This window comes from Zosterops lateralis (assembly GCF_965231275.1).
Source record: "Zosterops lateralis genome assembly, chromosome: 30".
NCBI classification, from domain to species: domain Eukaryota; kingdom Metazoa; phylum Chordata; class Aves; order Passeriformes; family Zosteropidae; genus Zosterops; species Zosterops lateralis.
Window position 1 is genome coordinate 2,949,163 of NC_139790.1, and position 17,722 is coordinate 2,966,884.

The following is a 17,722-nucleotide window of genomic DNA, read 5'->3' on the forward strand; positions in this document are numbered from 1 at the left end:
TGGGGAAGCTTTCAGAGCCTGACTGACCACGCCATTCCCTCTCCCCGTGTCCCCGCTCCCCTCACACCACGTTGGGGAGGCTTTCCCAGCCTGACCGACCCTGACCCCGCCATTCCCTCTCCCCGTGCCCCGCTCCCCTCACGCCGCCGCCGCTCCCTCAGAGCCCGCCCTGCGCACGCGCGGGACGTGCGCGGGCGCGGGTCGCGCCATGGAGGCGGAGGGCGGGAGCGGCGCGCGCCGCGCCTGCGCAGCGCGGGGCCGGGGTGGGGAGGGGGGGGGAAAGCGGGGCGGGGCGGCCGGGCCCGAAACGGAGTCCGGGTTTGTTGTTGTTGCCCCAGCGGCTCCTCAGTCGCCTCAGCCGCGCCGCCGCCGCCATGTCCAGCCCTCAGGAGCCGCCGCAGCACAACAACAACAACAACCCGCCGGCGGACGGGACGCACGGCGAGCCCGGCCTCAACAGTGAGTGCGGCGGCGGGGGCGCGGGCGGGGGAATGGCGCCAGGGGCCCTGAGGGGCCGTGAGGGCCGCGACCCCCGCGCGCCGCTCCGGGCCGCCATTGGCGGAGGACGCGCCGCGCGAGCCGCCGGGGGCCAATGGGCGGCGGCGGAGCGGGTATAAAAGGCCCGGCGGCGGCCGCAGGGGGCAGAGGGGCAGCGGCGGGGCGCGGGAGGCCCCGGCCTGTACCGGGGACCGCGCGGCCCTGGGCAGCGACAGCGGCCGAGAACGGGGCCGGGAACGCGGCCGGGAGAGCCGAGGGGACGTGCAGCAATGCCCGGGTGGATAAAATGGGCTGCCAGAGTGCTGCCCCCGGCGAGACCCGCCCCGCCGCCCCTGGCAGGGGGCTGAGGGGCGTCGCGTCCCCCGAGGAGCGGCCCGGGCGCGTTGCGTGGTTACACGGAGTTTACCCGAGCCCGGCGGTGGGGATACAGCGGGGCAGGGGGAGGAGCGTGGCGGTGGGAATGAGTTTATTCAGGGGCTGAGTCAATAGCACTGACGTGAGCTATTTCCCTCTATATCCGGCATCTCTGTCAGCTGCTTTGCTGCATCCTTTTGTTCCTGGGATAACACTAGTAAGGCACATCATGTAGGCTCTGGGACTTGCTTGGCGAATGCTTTTCCCTTTCTTATAAACAGCTCCTTCATCCTTCATCTCCAAATTTTAAGGATAGAAGAGGTGAATAAATTGCGTTAACGATTAACCGTAACCTCCGTGGTTTACGATGAAGTTTAGCCGACCACAAAATAAACTCTGGGTTGTTTTTCCATCACTTAATGGGAACTGTGTGAAAAGAAGAATAAACTGTGCCCATTTCATAAGGCTGCTATTGTGTTGTGGCAGCACTGCACCGTGTGATAACCCCGGCACCTTCAGCAGTGTTACCTGAGCCAATAATTCTGACAAATTATTCAGGCCTGTTATACTTAAATAACAATTAGGCTGTCAAAGTTGCGACACGCCGGGTGAGTGACTGCATGGGGATGCTTACTTCAGAAACGACCATATTTGCTGCCTGTATATTTTATTTTTTTTTTTTAATTTGTGGTGACTCTGCGAGGCTCATTAATCTGACAGGAGTGACAGGAGCTGAGAGCTCTGTAATCTGCCCACGGAGATTTTGCTGCTGGGTCAGAGATTGCTGGAGGAGCTGGGCACAAGGCAGGGGAGGAAATGTTTGACACAAAACCCAAATCCACCCGATCAGCCCCACACGGGCTTAGTGCTGCTTTCAGATGTTCAGCCCCTGCACAAAGCTCTGCTGGGAGAGGTGCATGTTCTGCCTTTCTCTCAGCTTTTCAGTGAACTTTTCAGGCTAATGAGCTCAGACACCTATTCATGGTGTTCTCTGTGGTGTAGGGCCTTTTATTCAAAGATCCTTTAGCACTTGGAGGGCAGAAGAGCTGGGAATAAAACTGTAACCTGTGCTTTTTTGGGTTCGTGGAGATAAAACACCCAAGGTGCTTCCTTTGGGAATTCTAGATGCTTCCTATATTTTAATTATTATAAAGCTCTGTTACATATTGACCAAAAGAAATCCCACCTTAGGCAAGAGCCCGTCTAGCTCTGTCATGGAAAAATCTGCTTAATAATTACCATTCTGGGAGTCTGGTTGTCTTTATTTTCCTTTCCCTCTCATTTTTTTTTCTTTCTTTTGGTAATGTTGTACTTCACTGTAACAGTGATATTAATTCATTTATTCAGGTTGATCATGCCTCAGACTACTACTTTGAAGTATTTTTACATCTATAAAATGCATTTTTTTTTTGGTATTTAATTTATATAGTGACTTTAATATCTCCACTTGATGCACTCAGCTGAAATCAGAGGGAATAAACAAAATGAGACTCATCTTCCCCAATGTGTTTAGCTCCTGCTGATAAAACAGTCCACCAAGTTATGGAAAAGCAGATTTAAAGTCAGTGTATATAAATTCATGGTGAAATAATTAGCCACAGAGCAAAGCCAAATTTCAAACAATTTTGGAACAAAATACCATTCATATGAACAGTTCTTTGAGGTTTTTTCTTTTCTCCCAAGAGTGTGTTTTATGTGATTTGTGAAGGGAGGAGATGCTTCCACATTTCTTAATTCTATTACTCTTAATTCTACCACTCTTCATTCTGCCACATTTCCTATCTTACTGTCAAGTAGAAACATGGCAAAATTAAAAGTTTTCAGGCAGGTGATTAATGCAACTCCCTCAATTCTCCAAAAAAAAAAAAAAAAGCTCGAGGCAAACCCCACTCTCTGTTATTTGGGCACTTTCATTCTCCAATCCATCCCTTTAAAGAAAACCCATCTCTTTAAAGCAACAGAGCTTTGTGTCCCTCTTAATTTCTGTTCCCTCTGCCTGTCCCAAACCGGTTGTGAGTGCAGTGGGAGTGGGGAACGTGCTGCAGCTTGATGGCAGATTATGAATCCTTGAATTTATTTTGAGTCATTCCCCGTGTGAGGTCAGCTGGGAACGTGCTGCTGCTCATGTCAGCTCCTGCTCAGCTCCCAGGGAACTCTGCTCACAGAGAATTTGGGATTTATTCCTACTACAGACAGAGAAACGCAGAGTCTGTCAGCCTGAGGTGGAGCAATCCAGGTTTGATTTGTGGCACTGGGTTTAGATCTCCTCACCATCCTCTGGGTGTTGTGGTGTCAAAGGAACACATCCCCTCACACCTTGGCCCTCTGCTCATTTTTTAAATCATTTAAATCACATTTTTAATCATTTAAAGCTTTGCAGATCCTGATTTTCCAACAGCCACAAGTGGTTGTTGGGGAATATAAAGTTTTTTTACCTCACTAACAAACTTTTGCCCACTTGCTTTCTGCATTTGCCACCTGCTTTTTGGTTTTTTTTGTTTTTGCTGCTGCAAGGCAGAACAACCTTCCTCCTGAAGCTCTCGGAGTTTGGCAGTTTTATTTAGGAATTTATTCAGGAATTCAGACAGCAGCAATCATCACTGATCTAGAATAACACGGCCTCTGTCTGGTGCTGACTGGGCAAAGCTGCCTCTTCCCACTTAACCCTTGGTTGGCTGAGTGTGCAGGGCTGAGCTGGTGCCTCCCAAAATTCCCTCTTTGGGAATCCAGCCTGAATTCCCCAGGCTGGGAACCACCAGAGATGGACATCACCAGAATGGCATCGTGAATAATTGGTATTAAAGGTGAATTCTTCACCAAATCAAAGTCAAAAACAGGCTCATTAATTAACTTCCCTTCCTGTGGCACTGATGGAGCTCCCAGAGACAAAACTGTGCTCCAGAAAATAAGTGGAGGCACTCCCAGGTGCATTTCAGAAATTAAAAATCAGTGTTAAAATGTAGAGTTTGTACAAATAATGCTCAAAAAGTAGTTTCTGATGTGGTATTTGTAGCTTTAGGCTTCCTTTTATCACTTGGATATTTTTACCTCATGGAGGAACATGTCCAAAGTTTAAAAAATAGTCAACTAAATAGAAAAAAACCCCTGAAAGCTCCTGCCTTCAGCTGGAATAAACTAAATTACACCAGAGTTGTGGTGACACACATCTCTAAAACCTGTTTGTTTCCAATTGAAACATGTCACTAAAGAATGGATCAGCACATACACTCTCAGATTTAGTTAATCTCCACATAAAGTACAAGTGAAATACATTTAAAAATAAAAATCCTCACTTTAACTACACAATGTGTGAACTTTTTAGCAGCTGCTGTTGTCATCCATGGTACACTCTGGCTCTTTGTTGAATCTTAGTGCACGTGTAGATGTCCCATGGGTAAAACTGACAAAAAATGGGGAAAAACCAGTAAATTGGAGTTTTATGGGAGATGTTTGTGGCAGGTCAAAGCAAACTGATTGGACCTAAGAATGGCAGCCTGCCTGATGTGCAGAAAAATCAGGGGTTGATCCAAGGCCTTTGGAAGTAAAGGAAAGGAGAATATAAAGCTGCAGTGGGGGAGTTTTGTAGTAAAGGGGCAGAGGGATGAAAATTCTGTTTGAGGAAGGAAAGTTGAACAGGATGACATGTAATGGAGTGATCCATAGTTGATTGAAGCTCCAACCTGCAGAGATGGAGCTGGTTACAGTATTAATGACTGGGGAGAAAGGGGATTTTCTTGATCAGTTCCAGAGTTAAGGAGCAATGCAGATTTTTAGATAAAAATTCTCCTGGAGAAGGAAAAGTTGAACAGGGTGATGTGTAATGGAGTGATCCATAGTGGAGTGAAGCTCCAAACTGCAGACATGGAGCTGATTAAAGTATTAATAATTGGGGAGAAAGGGGATTTTCTTGACCAACTCCAGAGTTAGGGAGCAATGCAGATTTTTAGATGAAAATTCTGTTTGAGGGAGGAAAGTCAAACAGGGTGACGTGTAATGGAGTGATCCATAGTTGGTTGAAGCTCCAAACTACAGGGATAGAGCTGATTAAAGTATTAATAATTGGGGAGGAAAGGGACATTTTCTTGACCAACTCCAGAGTTAGGGAGTAATGTAGATTTTTGGATGAAAATTCTGTTTGAGAAAGAGAAGTCAAACAGGGTGACATTTAATGAAGTGATCCATAGTTGATTGAAACTCCTAAGTGCAGAGATGGGGCTGTAATGGAATGATCCATAGTGGATTGAAGCTCCAAACTACAGAGATGGAGCTGATGAAAGTATTCATGGCTGGGGAGAAAGGGGGTTTTCTTGATCAGCTCCAGAGTTAGGGGGCAATGCAGATGAAAATTCTGTTGGAGAAAGCAAAGTTGAACAAGATGACGTGTAATGGAGTGATCCATAGTGGATTGAAGCTCCAACCTGCAGAGAGAGATGGGGCTGTAGTGGAGTGATCCATAGTGGATTGAAGGTCCAAACTACAGAGATGGGGCTGGTTAAAGTATTAATAATTGGGAAGAAAGGGAATTTTCTTGACCACCTCCAGAGTTAGGGAGCAATGCAGATTTTTAGATGAAAATTCTGTTTGAGGGAGGAAAGTCAAACAGGGTGACGTGTAATGGAGTGATCCATAGTTGGTTGAAGCTGCAAACTACAAGGATGGAGCTGATTAAAGTATTAATAATTGGGGAGGAAAGGGACATTTTCTTGACCAACTCCAGAGTTAGGGAGTAATGTAGATTTTTGGATGAAAATTCTCTTTGAGAAAGAGAAGTCAAACAGGGTGACATTTAATGAAGTGATCCATAGTTGATTGAAACTCCTAAGTGCAGAGATGGGGCTGTAATGGAATGATCCATAGTGGATTGAAGCTCCAAACTACAGAGATGGAGCTGATGAAAGTATTCATGGCTGGGGAGAAAGGGGATTTTCTTGACCACCTCCAGAGTTAGGGGGCAATGCAGATGAAAATTCTGTTGGAGAAAGGAAAGTTGAACAAGGTGATGTGTATTGAAGTGATCCATAGTTAATTGAAGCTCCAACCTGCAGAGAGAGATGGGGCTGTAGTGGAGTGATCCATAGTGGATTGAAGCTCCAAACTGCAGAGAGAGATGGGGCTGTAGTGGAGTGATCCATAGTGGGTTGAAGCTCCAAACTGGCAGAGATGTGGCTCATTAAAGTATTAATAACTAGGGAAAAAGGGAATTTTCTTGCCCAGCTCAGGGCCAGGGAGCAGTGCAGCTTTGAGGGGTGTTTGTGGTGACGACAGAAGGAGAACCCCATCCCTGTTGTCTCTGTGCTGTGTTTATGAGCTCCCCAGGCCGGTGTGTGTTATCTGCCCCCAGCACTGCTGGGGTTCCCCTCTGGGTGCAGTTGATAACCCCGAAGGTGTGTTCAGCTCTGGGGTGACGTGTGGCTGCCCCTCAGGTTCCTGGGTGGAGCTGCAGATGAACGGCAACGGCAACAGCAACGACAACGGCAACGGCAAGAACGGGGGCCTGGAGCACGTCCCCTCCTCCTCCTCCATCCACAATGGGGACATGGAAAAAATCCTCCTGGACGCCCAGCACGAGTCAGGACAGAGCAGCTCAAGAGGTAGTTCCCACTGTGACAGGTAAAAAGGAGTGTTGGCTACTCTGCCTGAGGTTTATTGCCTTTTTTTTTTTTTCATTCTAAAAGTATTTTTCTCAGGGGAAAGAAAAGAAGTTTTCTGGCTCGTGGTAGCTGTGTGATGCTTCCACTTGTAATGATAGAAAAACACGTGTAATTCACAATGCTGGCAGTGTTCCCTGCAAGAACAAGGGGATTTACATCTTTTTCTGTAGCAGATGAAGTTTTGGGCAGTGCTTTCTTTGCTTTAGGGAGCATCTGTCAACACCGTGGAAAAGGTGGGATTATAAATAAAAATAAATTTGAAAAGATGGGGGGGTTGGGAAGGCTTTGTAATGCTGGTGTTTGGGATCTGAAGGGTGGTGCTGTCTGTAACTCAGCTGAATAATGTCCAGAAGTGCATGAGTAAATGATTTTATCTCCACTGGTGATTCTTTAGTTGACAAAATGACGTAATGGAATCCATTTTTCCTCAGCCCGTCGCCCCAAGATGATGGACAGATAACTTTTGATGTGGAAATGCACACAAGTAAAGACAGTAGTTCTCAGGTATTTTCTTCCTTAACTTTTAAAATATGCCCTTGTGAGTTGTGGATATTCGATCTAGCCTTGAGGGGTAGAAAAAGCTCTTTGTGATGTCAAATATGTAATAATTGAAATTTGATTTAGAGTTTAATGGTTTTGGAGTGAGGGAAAGAGGAATCTCCATCTGTACACTGAGAAATGCCTCTTTCCTGGCAGTCCTGTTACTGTGTAACCATCTGGCCCTGGGTGTCACAGCTGCCTTTGAGATGTTGATATTTCTGCAAAGATTTCAGGCTGTTCAGTGATTGCTGTGCAGACACTCCCCTGGCACTGAGTAACCTCTGACACAAACTGAGAGGAGACTAATGCTGAGCTCTTAGTTTGATCATTCTATCAGATCCGCTGTCTTCAGCAGCACAAATAAAAAAAAGCACTCCTGGAAGAAGGAAACCTTGAATTTAATTTTATCAAAGACCTGGGACTGTTGCAGCTCTGCCCTGAGAGGCCAAAGTCTGAATGAAGGTGTTGGTGAGCTCTGCATCCCACTTGTGCTGTTTGATCACCTCTGCCTTTGCTGTGCTGCTCACTTTGGTTTTTCTCTGATTTTAATAAGAGTAACTCAGGAGGTTGTTTAATATTAAATAGGAGTTAATGTCAGTGGTGTTCTCCACTCCTCCTAATTTATTTGTTTTCTTATATGGCAACGTTTTTATCTATTGATGTGAAGTTAAATATTTTTATACAATTCGAGTGAGTGCTTGCCTTTCCCTCCTGCATCTGGGATTCACCCAGTAGAAGCCACTAGTTGCAAATAATAAATAATACAAATTTTAAATTACTAATAACACCATTAAAAAGTCAAAATAGTGGGTTTGGAACCGTTTTATTTGACTTCCCATGCTTTAAATGGAATGCCATCAGCCTAATATTTTTTTTTTCCATGTGTAAATATTTTTTTGCACAGTTGTGGCTTATTACATTTAAGATTAAAACAATCCTTTGTTTCTTAATAGTTAAAAAAACCCAACCAAACAGCTTGCAATGACGTGGAAATCCTGGATATAGCAATAGAATTTGTGGTTTCCTGACTTCTGCTGGCAAAAATCAAATCTCTTTGAGACAATCAGCAGTCTGAGAACACTTACCCTTTATCAGGTGCCACCATTTGGTGCTTGTCATGTCACCACTGTTGTTGTCACTCAGTTTAACACCCCGAGGAGGAGATAATTGAGTGTTCCAAGCTTTGTCCCCTGTGTGTTTCAGTCTGAAGAAGAAGCAGTAGAAGGAGAGAAAGAATTGGAAGTTTTGAAGAAAAGTGCAGACTGGGTGTCAGACTGGTCGAGTAGGCCTGAAAACATTCCTCCCAAGTGAGTCCACCTCTGTTTTGTTTTTTTTTTTTTTAATTAATATTAATGTTTTTTTAATGAATGGGTGAAGCAAAAGATGGTCACAATCTCACAATCGAAATAAGTTCATCTTAGGAAGGGATTAATTTCTCTGTGAGGAGGTTAAAAAGATCAAAACAATGAAGTATGAAAATCAAAATAGGTAAAACAAAGGCACAGCAAGCTGGTTTCTTGACAAAATTTCAGTTAATGGGAGAGCTGGGTACCTGGAGCTGGGATTGATGGGATTTAGTCTTGGCTTATTGAATGGAAGAACATTGAGCAAGTCTCCTAAATCCTCTGTCCCTTTTTTTCTCTCTATGTAAAATATGTAATATTTTCACCATTCACCCACGGAAGGGGAAAAACCATGAGATCCTTGAGTGCAAAAGCATTTTTATTAAAATAGAGGATGCTGTCTAAATCTGGCAGACTTCTGTATCTGTGTTTGGGACAAAAAATAAGGCCTCTTGTTAACAAATCACATCCTGAAATTCCCTCTGTCAGACCTGCCTCTCTCTGCAGCTCCTTTGTGTCTGTCCTGTCTGTGCAAGTGCTTTCTCCACAATCCCTCCTCTTATTACCTTTGGTTCCTTGCTCTGTGTAAGGGATCTCTTTGATCTCCAGCTCTTTGTACTTTTTAAAAGAAAATAAAAAAAGTTCCTACAGAGATCTGTGCATCTGTCTGCAAAAAAAAAAAAAAAAAAAAGGAAACAAAAAAAGTTTTGTTGAATTTTTTCCCCCCCCTTCCTTCTCTTCTTCCAGGGAATTCCACTTCAGACATCCCAAACGTTCAGTGTCTCTAAGTATGAGGAAAAGTGGAGCAATGAAAAAAGGTGGCATTTTCTCTGCAGAATTTCTTAAGGTTTTCATTCCATCTCTGTTCATATCTCATGTTTTGGCTCTGGGACTAGGGTAAGTATTAACCTAATTCTCACTTCAGCTTTTGCTTTTCCACTTTACTTGAATGTCAGTCCTGCTGAAAAGGGCTTTTTCCAGAATAACAGTTTTTGTCCCTCACTCAAACTTGGTAGACTTTTACAAAAACAGGAAAGCTTGGCAACAATTAAAACTTTACAGCCTTTAATGTGCTTTATTTCTAGAATAAATCAAGTTATATTGAATATGCATTAATGTGTTTGCAACTTGTTGCAACTTGATGATGTGCCTTCTATTTAAATGCTTCAGGTTATAAAGGGGAAAATTAGAACAGATGAAAAATAACTTTTACTGACCAGCCTGAAGCTGCACTGTACAAATGATGATGCTGAGGTGATGAGTGTGGCACAAACTCTGTAATTTCCAGTTGAATCCTGCATTGGGATGTTACTGAAAGTCAAGGTTTGAGTCCGTAGAGAAGTGAAATATTGGATGTGCCCTGAAAGATCAGCTGTGTCTGTGCTCAGCAGTGTTTTCATTGCCTGGGTAATCCCACATAATCTCTCACTTTGCCTAAACCCTCACATTGTGTTTATCCACCTTCTGTTCTCCTGGGATGGGCCAAAGGCTTGGGCTCAAAACATGGGTTTATTGAGCTTTGTCTTTGGTTTTGTGGGTGTAGTTTAAATGTCTCTTAAAATTCTTGCAAGCTATCAAATCAATTAGGATAGAATAATCCTCATTTATCAAATAAATTAGGATAGAATAATTTATTTATCAAATAAATTAGGATAGAATATGTGAGAATGGACTGTGAGATGTTTGTATTACAGCAGAATCGAGTATTCCTGCAATGATTTAAATCTTGCTTGTGGTCAGTGTTTGAACAGATCCCCAATGCTCAGGGGTTTAAAGCTCATCCCTCTCTCTATAGGCAGCACTTGATTTGTTTTACCCCAGTTATCTGGGGGTGTTGCTGTGTCAGGTACTCAAAACACAAAACTTGATTTGTTTTACCCCAGCTGTCTGGGAGTATTGCTGTGTCAGGTACTCAAAACACAAAACTTGATTTTTTTTTTTACCCCGGTTTTCTGGGGTATTGCTGTGTCAGGTACTCATAACACAAAACTTGATTTGGTTTTTACCTGAATTATCGGGGGTGTTGCTGTGTCAGGTACTCAAAACACAAAAACCTTTGGCTCGGGGTTTTCAGATGAGCTGGGACTGGAGGAAAACCCACTTTGGGTGAGTGTTGAGAGCCCTGATCCTTCCAGACTCACTCAAAACCTCACTGTAAGGAATTTTACAGAAGAGAGGTGAAATCTGTGGATGGAGAGGGGGATTAGAGGGCTTAGAGCAGCAGCTGGGGCTGTGGGGAAGCAGGGAATGCTCCAGAGCAATGTGAAATCCTTGTATTTCCATTTCAGCATCTACATTGGGAAACGCCTGACCACACCTTCAGCCAGCACTTATTGAAGCCTGGAGTGCAAACCTGGAGCCCCGTGACCTGTGAAGGTGTTCCTGTCTCATTTAGTACATTTGAGACCATTTTAAGCATGACCCTGACTTCACCCTTTCCTTCCATATCCAGGTTTTTTGCTAACTCTGGAAAAAATTCAGTATTGTGTTGGAACTCTGTTGAGGTGTTTGGCTATTCCACATTCTTTTCCCCTCTCTCCCCATTTTTCCCCTTCCTCCTCCTTTGGCCTGCAAGACACGTCAGAGTTGCTGGATGGAGTTTACAACTTTGTCTCTTAATGATGTTGCAAGGGCTTCTCTCAATGCAAAAATGCCACCAGCAAGTTTTAATTTTATCAGTGATGCTGTTGCCTCCTTTAGTGCAACCTGACTTCAGCTGTGCATGGTCTGAGTGTTGGCTGCATGGTGGTGATAAAAAAAACAAACAAAAAAGTGTCTTTGGAAGGAAATTACTGATTGGAGTGGAAAAGAGGTCGGTTTTTTTGTAAAAAAAAAAAAAAATAAAAAAAGCAGCTGGTTGTGGAATAAACTTAAGAAATCACTGGCAATAAAGATCCAGTTTCAATCAGCTCTTGGGGGGAGTTTACTGGGCCCCTTTTATTGGCCAACAAACACCATTTGGATTGCAGGAGGCAAAGACTGCAGAAATTTTCGAGTAGGATGACTAAAATCCATCAGCATATTTTAATACTAGGTGATTGTTGTAATCTTTGTCTTTTCTATGAAGTCAGCTCCTTATTCCTTGTAGGAAAACCTGTCTGATACTTAGGAAATATTAGAAAAAAAAAATTGCATTGTTTGCATGTGAAGAAGCTTTTTTTTTTTTGTTTTGTTTTTCCTTTACCTGTTTTCTTAAGGGGAAAAATTTCAACGTGAAATTTTCCTTTGGAAAGTAGTTCTAAATTAAGGAAAAAAAAACCCAACAGCTGTAGTGTAGGTAGACTCTGTGTAAAAGAAAATTATTCTGTTTGTTGTGGAAGCATTTCCAGCTCTGAAGATCCTTCAGTTTCAGCAGGAAAAAAAACTCATCCTTAAGTTGGGGGACAATCTTGCAGGTGCATTAAAAAAAAAAAAAGGTTCAGAAGTCATAAAAGCTCTGAAATGTCTTCTGCAAATGAATTTTCAATATTCCTCTCTCTCTCTCTCTCATTGTTTACTGTACAATCTCCTTTTTGGGGATACTTGGAAGCTGAAAAAGTCACTCGTGGTGTCTCATGTTTAGGGTAGATTTCTCACTGATGTCGTTGAACTTTATTTTTTTTTCTTCTCTCTTAGGGAACATTTAAACCTTGTCCTCCTTCAGTGACACTTCTTTTCAAAATGTGAAGCTTTAGTACCAAATTGTTACAAAGCAGCAGGACAGTCACGTCCTTAAAAATAGATTTTATTGGGTTTCAGAACATGTAGCATGAACTCTGAAGGATAGAATACTCTTTTTATATATATATATATATATGAATATATATATAAAAATATGATATAGAACTTTAATACTAAGTATTTAGGGAACCAATGCTAATTTTAAGACTAGCAAAAAAATCTCATTTGAATAAAAAAAAACTCTAATGGGCTGACTTGTAGAAAATAAGGAAATCTAGTCAGCCATTTGGAGCAAACAGCTACCTGTAATTGTTTGCTTGCATCAGACTTTATATCAAGTTGATTATTTGATAGAGCAGTGATTGCTTGGACCAATTGATGCATAGAAAACTAAATCCCAGCTGAGATTTGGGTTCAAAAAAAAAACTTTAGTTAGCTCCCCAGGAAGTGAAAAAAAAAGTGAATTATGGATCCACTGCTAAACTGTATTTATTTTCATTCTCAGCTTCTGAATGCTCTGGAGTAATCTGCTTGGTTTTTTTTCCCTTTTAATTGTGAATATTTAGTGGCACTTGAGCCGGTTTGTTTGGGGTTTGTTTGGGTCTGTTTGGGGTGTGGATATCGGGTTTCACCCCGAGGTGGGGCTGGGCAAGGGGAATGTGGTTTAAGGAGTTTTAGGGAGCATCAAATAATTCATTTTACAGCCCTGAAATCCCAGGGGACGGAGAAAGGCTGGACCACTTTCAGTTCTAACACAGCACCTTGTTTTGTATGACATTGGAGTAGTGGGAAGAGAGATTTTTACTAAGTAGGGAGTACTTTTTAAAGAGAAAAAAAACCCCAATAAATTACCCCTTTCTAAAAGAAAAAGGTGATTCTTCTGAATATCTGATAAACAACACAGTGCAGGCTTGTGGCTGGAGTATCAAAACCAGTGATGATGTTTGGAATAAAACCTGAATAAAACCTGTGAAAGCCAGAGCTGAGGGATGAATTCCCCATGGTCACTGTGACCCTGCCTGGGATCCAATGCAGGATTTATTGAGGAGGAAAAAAAATCTGCAACTTCCAGTTTTAACAATGAACAGGATCATTCTAAATAAAAAAAATAAAAATAAAAATAAAAAAAAGAGGTTTCGATTATTGAGAGTTGGAGTTTTGTTAAGAGAAAACGTTGTTTAAAAAGCTTTATACCTGTTTACAGTTTTGGAAAAAAAAATAAGAAAAAAAAAGAAAAAGAAATAAATAGGCTTCATTTTTCTTACACTCAGTGAAAAACTGGCCTAGACTATTTGTAAATAGGATCAAGAAAAAAAAACAAAAATGCACAAACTCGCACATTAAAAGATGCAGACTGACCTAACTGCAGCAAATGCATATTTACTTATTAAAGTTTTCAAAAGTGAAAGCTGAAGATCGTTAAAAATTCAAAATTATTTTGTTGTTTTTTTTTTTTTTTAATTGACGTTTGTTGAACTATTGGAGTTAACTGAGCCAAAGTGATTATGCATTCTTCAGAAATTAGTTAGCACTTTGTAACATTATCTACAGTTTACATGTATAAGTTGTAGCTTATAAACATTTTGTGCCATTAAAGCTCTCACAAAACTGGTTGTCTGAACTCGCTTCGTGCTGCGCCTTCCTTTTGTCTTTCTTCTCTTTCCCCCCCCTTTTTTTTTTTTTTTTTTTATTTTTACAGGTTTGCTTTTTAAAATGTTTTATGGAACTGTTTTGTTCTGGGTGACACCAACATCAAAGTTGCTGTTTACAGACTGGAATAATTTTATTTTTTTTTTTTTTAGAAAGATTGCTTGGGTTTGTTTTTGTTTTGGTTTTTTTTTTAGTGAGCTGGGATCATCTGCTTCATTTCCTGAAGCGTTTAATAAAAATATAAAATATTCCCCCTGGTTGGCCTCGTGTACCTTCTCCAAATCCTCCAGCACCTTGTCCAGGAAAACTCAGAAAGGAAAATAATGTGGTGGCAATATGAAATGTAAAATAGAATTGCTGAGATTTTTGTATGATTGGTCAACTCTGTTGTATCCCTTGTATTTTCTCTTCTGTTTCCTAATTGTGTTTAATTTGCGGATTAAAGAGTAAGGGAGATAAACCCTAATTGTTAATCTGGCTCCATGTTCTTGGTTCAGAGCAAAGTTATTTGTGTTTATCACGAGGAGAGTTGTTCATTCGGGGTGGGAATGGACCATTCCCTTTGTACCACCCCTTTTAATTACTCTTTTCTACATTTATAATTCGTAAATCCAGAACTTTGTGTAAATGGGATTTTCCTTTTTCCAGAGGAATAAGAGAAAATGATAAACCCTGTTTTCAGAAAGTTTCTCTCTCTGGGACTGACAGTGAAACTTTGGCCTGAACTTTTGAATTGCTTCAAAACATTTTTAGGTGTAATGCAAGAATAAATACAGGATCACTTTGGATAAGGCAGCACTTCCTTTGCTCTGGGATTATTCTGGTGTAAATCACATTTTGATGGAGTTGAGGACTGTCTTCAACTTTCTTTTCCCTTCTCCCTTGCCCTGAGGGAATCTCCAGGAGTTCTGTGCTCCAGTTCAGATCTTGAGTCCTCCTTGCACTGGATTCAGCCTTCACTGGATGAAAAATTTAGAATTTGAATTGTTTTATGGCAAAATTCACTGTAAAAACATTATTCACACTTTGGTGTTTGTGCATACCTGTAAAAACTCCATCTGAAAGTGAAGTTCTGGTTCCCTGGGAGTGTTTTTAGGATCTTTGTCTTGTGTTCATGATTTATAAAATCTCCTTTGTGTTTTGGGGCCTCGAAAACCCAAATAAACCCCCAGGATTCCTGAACTGTGCCCTGTAGTTCAACCAGCACTTTGAAAACACCACAAAAACCTGGAGGTGCTCCTGAAAAACCTCGTGCTGGATGCAGCATCCCCATGAAAAAGAACAAACTCAATTAATTCCCACTTCATCAGGTCCCTCTTTGTGAGGGTGTGAGCTGAGCTGACATTAGGGGGAGAGCGAGGGGAGCTTTTCCAGGAAGGGAAGTGAACATGACTTCACTCGCTGAGCTGCTGCCAGAGGACTGAGAGGATGGAAACAGGCTTTCTTCTATTTTAGACTGCTGCTGATAAGACTGGGAAGTCTGTTTAGAGATTTTTTTATTTTATTTTTTTTTTAGTGGTGCAGTTTGCGTAACTTGCTGTTTGTTGTCTGAGGAAAAAATCAGTGAATTTTAAGGCCCAGAAAATGCCTTATTCTGGTGTTTATTTAAAAAAGAGAATAGTCCTACAGTTGTTGAAGTTTTTGCTGAGTTTTAAGTTGTGTAATTTAGGTCACAAAAAGACACATCCTTGCAAAGCTCTGTGTGTGTAGAGTTGTGCTGAACCTACACCTCGAGCTCTTCCAACCTTTAACTTCCACCTTTACTTTGGAGTTTAAATTTCAGCCTCTGGATCCTGGAATGCCTTTCTGTGGTCAGTCAAGGAGCCTCTGACTCTCAGGTGGCTTTTTCTGTGTCTTCTAAATAAGTGTTTTAATGAAAAACTGTTTTAAGACTAATCTTCTCACAGCCTTTTCCTTCTGGCACGTAACCTGCATCTAAATGCAGGCTGGGAGACTCACTGATCAACAGGAAAATCTTTATAGCAAAATTTTGAGTGAAACATGTTCCTTGCTCCTCTTATTAAAAAAAAAAAAATAATAATTTCTGATTTATTTCCACAGTGCTACATCAGCTGTATGAAAGATGTAAAGAGTGCAGGGTGGGATTTCAGATACAAATGGTTCAGACTCTGCTTCTTCCAGCTCATTCTGTGGGCAGGTGATGCTGTTTTGCACCATAAAGACACAAAGACTAAGATTCAGAAGGCTGAAAATGACTCCTTTATTTCTGGGATGTGTCTCCCTTTTCTACTATTTCACACAGACCAATTGGATTGGTGACACAAAGACAAACCTCTTCACTCCCATTGGGCAGAGCAGAGGGACAGCAAGGAGAAGTCCCTCCTGGGGAAAGGAATGAAGAACAAAGTTCCAGTTCCAAAACCATTTCTCCTGTTTACAGAAAATTCCCTGGGAAAAGAATTTCAGAAAACCAAACACCTCAGGCACAAACCAGGGTTACAGGGAGGGTCCTTGTCCCTGAGGAGCTTTGTGGGACCATCCTCATTTTGGCAGCTGGAACAACAAAACCACCTCCCCTGCCCTTTGCTGCAGGTTGAAATCCTCCTGTGCTCCTGCATTATTCCCATTCCTCAGGGTGAAGTCACTGCTGGGCTGTTCCCATCCTGCTGCTCTGCATTCCTGTGCTCCCCCATTTCCTCGTGTTTTCCCACTGCTGCTCACACACCTCGAGCCTCTGTGAGCTCTGTCATGGGGAGTTTTGGTGGCTGGGACAGAATTCTGCCCTGTTTGGGGTGTGTTTCCTGCAGCTCCTGCAGGTGGGAGAGCTCCAGGTCCTGCTGTTGGCTCGTGGTTGATGTGTGTGGGAATTTCACCTCCAAGGAATGAGGACATAAAGGAAATCCACAGTTTCATCAGGAACTGCAGTGCCAGGACAAGGATTAAAACTGAAAGGGGAAATTTGTGTGAGATATAGAGGGGAAGTTGTTCCCTGTGAGGGTGGGGAGGCCCTGGCCCAGGGTCCCCAGAGCATCCCTGGCAGTGCCCAAGGCCAGGTTGGATGTGCTCAGAGCACCCTGGGACGCTGGAAGGTGTCCCTGCCCATGGAAGGAGCTGGAATGGGATTTAATGGGATTTAATGTCCTTTCCAACCCAAACCATTCCAGGGTTCTCTGAAGCGACCTGTCATGTTTATAGCTAAGAGGGGAATGCACACAAAATCAGTATTCAGCTCCAAATCTGGAACCATTCTGGATTTTTCTGTCTGAGAATTCCTCCTGAAGGCCTGGAGGATGCTCTGTGAGCTCTGTTTGCTCCCAGTGCTGCTGGAGAAGATAGAATTGGCTCTCAGCAGGATTTCCTACAGCTCAGAAGGAGCTGCTGGGCTGGGCAGGGTCTGGCAAGGGCAGAGACTTTCTGCTCCTGGGCTTATCCAGCCAGATCCTTGTAAAAATCCAGATACTTTTAGAAATACTGATAAGATGGGAACAAAGTTCCCTGTCAGGCTCACAAATGGACACACTGAGGTGGATTTTTCAGCTCCATCTGTGCAGAGTCAGAATAAAAGCCTTGCAGTGTGTGTGAGGACTGGCCAGAGCACTCAGATATTTTATTGCAAAGAATGAGACATAAAAATCTCTTTGTGAGAGTGCTGTGAGTTAGTTGGGTTTGAAGCTGTGTCTGGAGTACCAGAGCCTCCTTTAGGATTCTCCCAGTGCTCTGAGATGAGAAAGCTGCACCACGAGCAGGAGACACCCCAGACTTGCTCCCACAATGTGCCAATTGTCATCTCATTTCTGAGTGAGGAGCAGCAGACAATTAGAGCTGCTGCTTTAAGAGCTCTGTCTGACAGGTAAAGAGATCTCTGGGGCTCCTACAAATTGCTTTAATAGCTGCACCTCCCAAACAGCTTCATTTCCTCTCAGCCAGCAGCTGCAGTGAGAATCTCTGGTGTAAAAAGGGTGCACTTAAAAACAATGCAGTGTGCCCCAGTCTTTGTTTGTGTGCTAAAAATCAGGTTTTGTCCAGTTTAATTCACAGGTACCAGGGAAAGGCAGAATACAGAAT

At 42.7% G+C, this 17,722-nt stretch overlaps 1 protein-coding gene across 1 annotated transcript; it reads left to right on the forward strand.

The window, feature by feature from the left end:
• Positions 1–277: 277 nt before the first annotated feature.
• BNIP3L (BCL2 interacting protein 3 like) lies at positions 278–13,667 on the forward strand. Its single transcript, XM_083880438.1, has 6 exons — positions 278–459; positions 6,276–6,462; positions 6,935–7,007; positions 8,247–8,350; positions 9,134–9,283; positions 10,675–13,667. The coding sequence occupies exons 1-6, from the start codon at positions 375–377 to the stop codon at positions 10,721–10,723; spliced, it is 648 nt and encodes a 215-aa protein (XP_083736564.1). The 5' UTR covers positions 278–374; the 3' UTR covers positions 10,724–13,667.
• Positions 13,668–17,722: the final 4,055 nt, after the last annotated feature.

Bases quoted from the DNA above. Each gene is read 5' to 3' on its own strand.
- BNIP3L (XM_083880438.1), top strand. From the start codon at position 375: ATGTCCAGCCCTCAGGAGCCGCCGCAGCACAACAACAACAACAACCCG. The intron at 460-6,275 runs GTGAGTGCGGCG...GCTGCCCCTCAG, and splicing joins CGGCGAGCCCGGCCTCAACA to GTTCCTGGGTGGAGCTGCAG. The intron at 9,284-10,674 runs GTAAGTATTAAC...TTTCCATTTCAG, and splicing joins GTTTTGGCTCTGGGACTAGG to CATCTACATTGGGAAACGCC.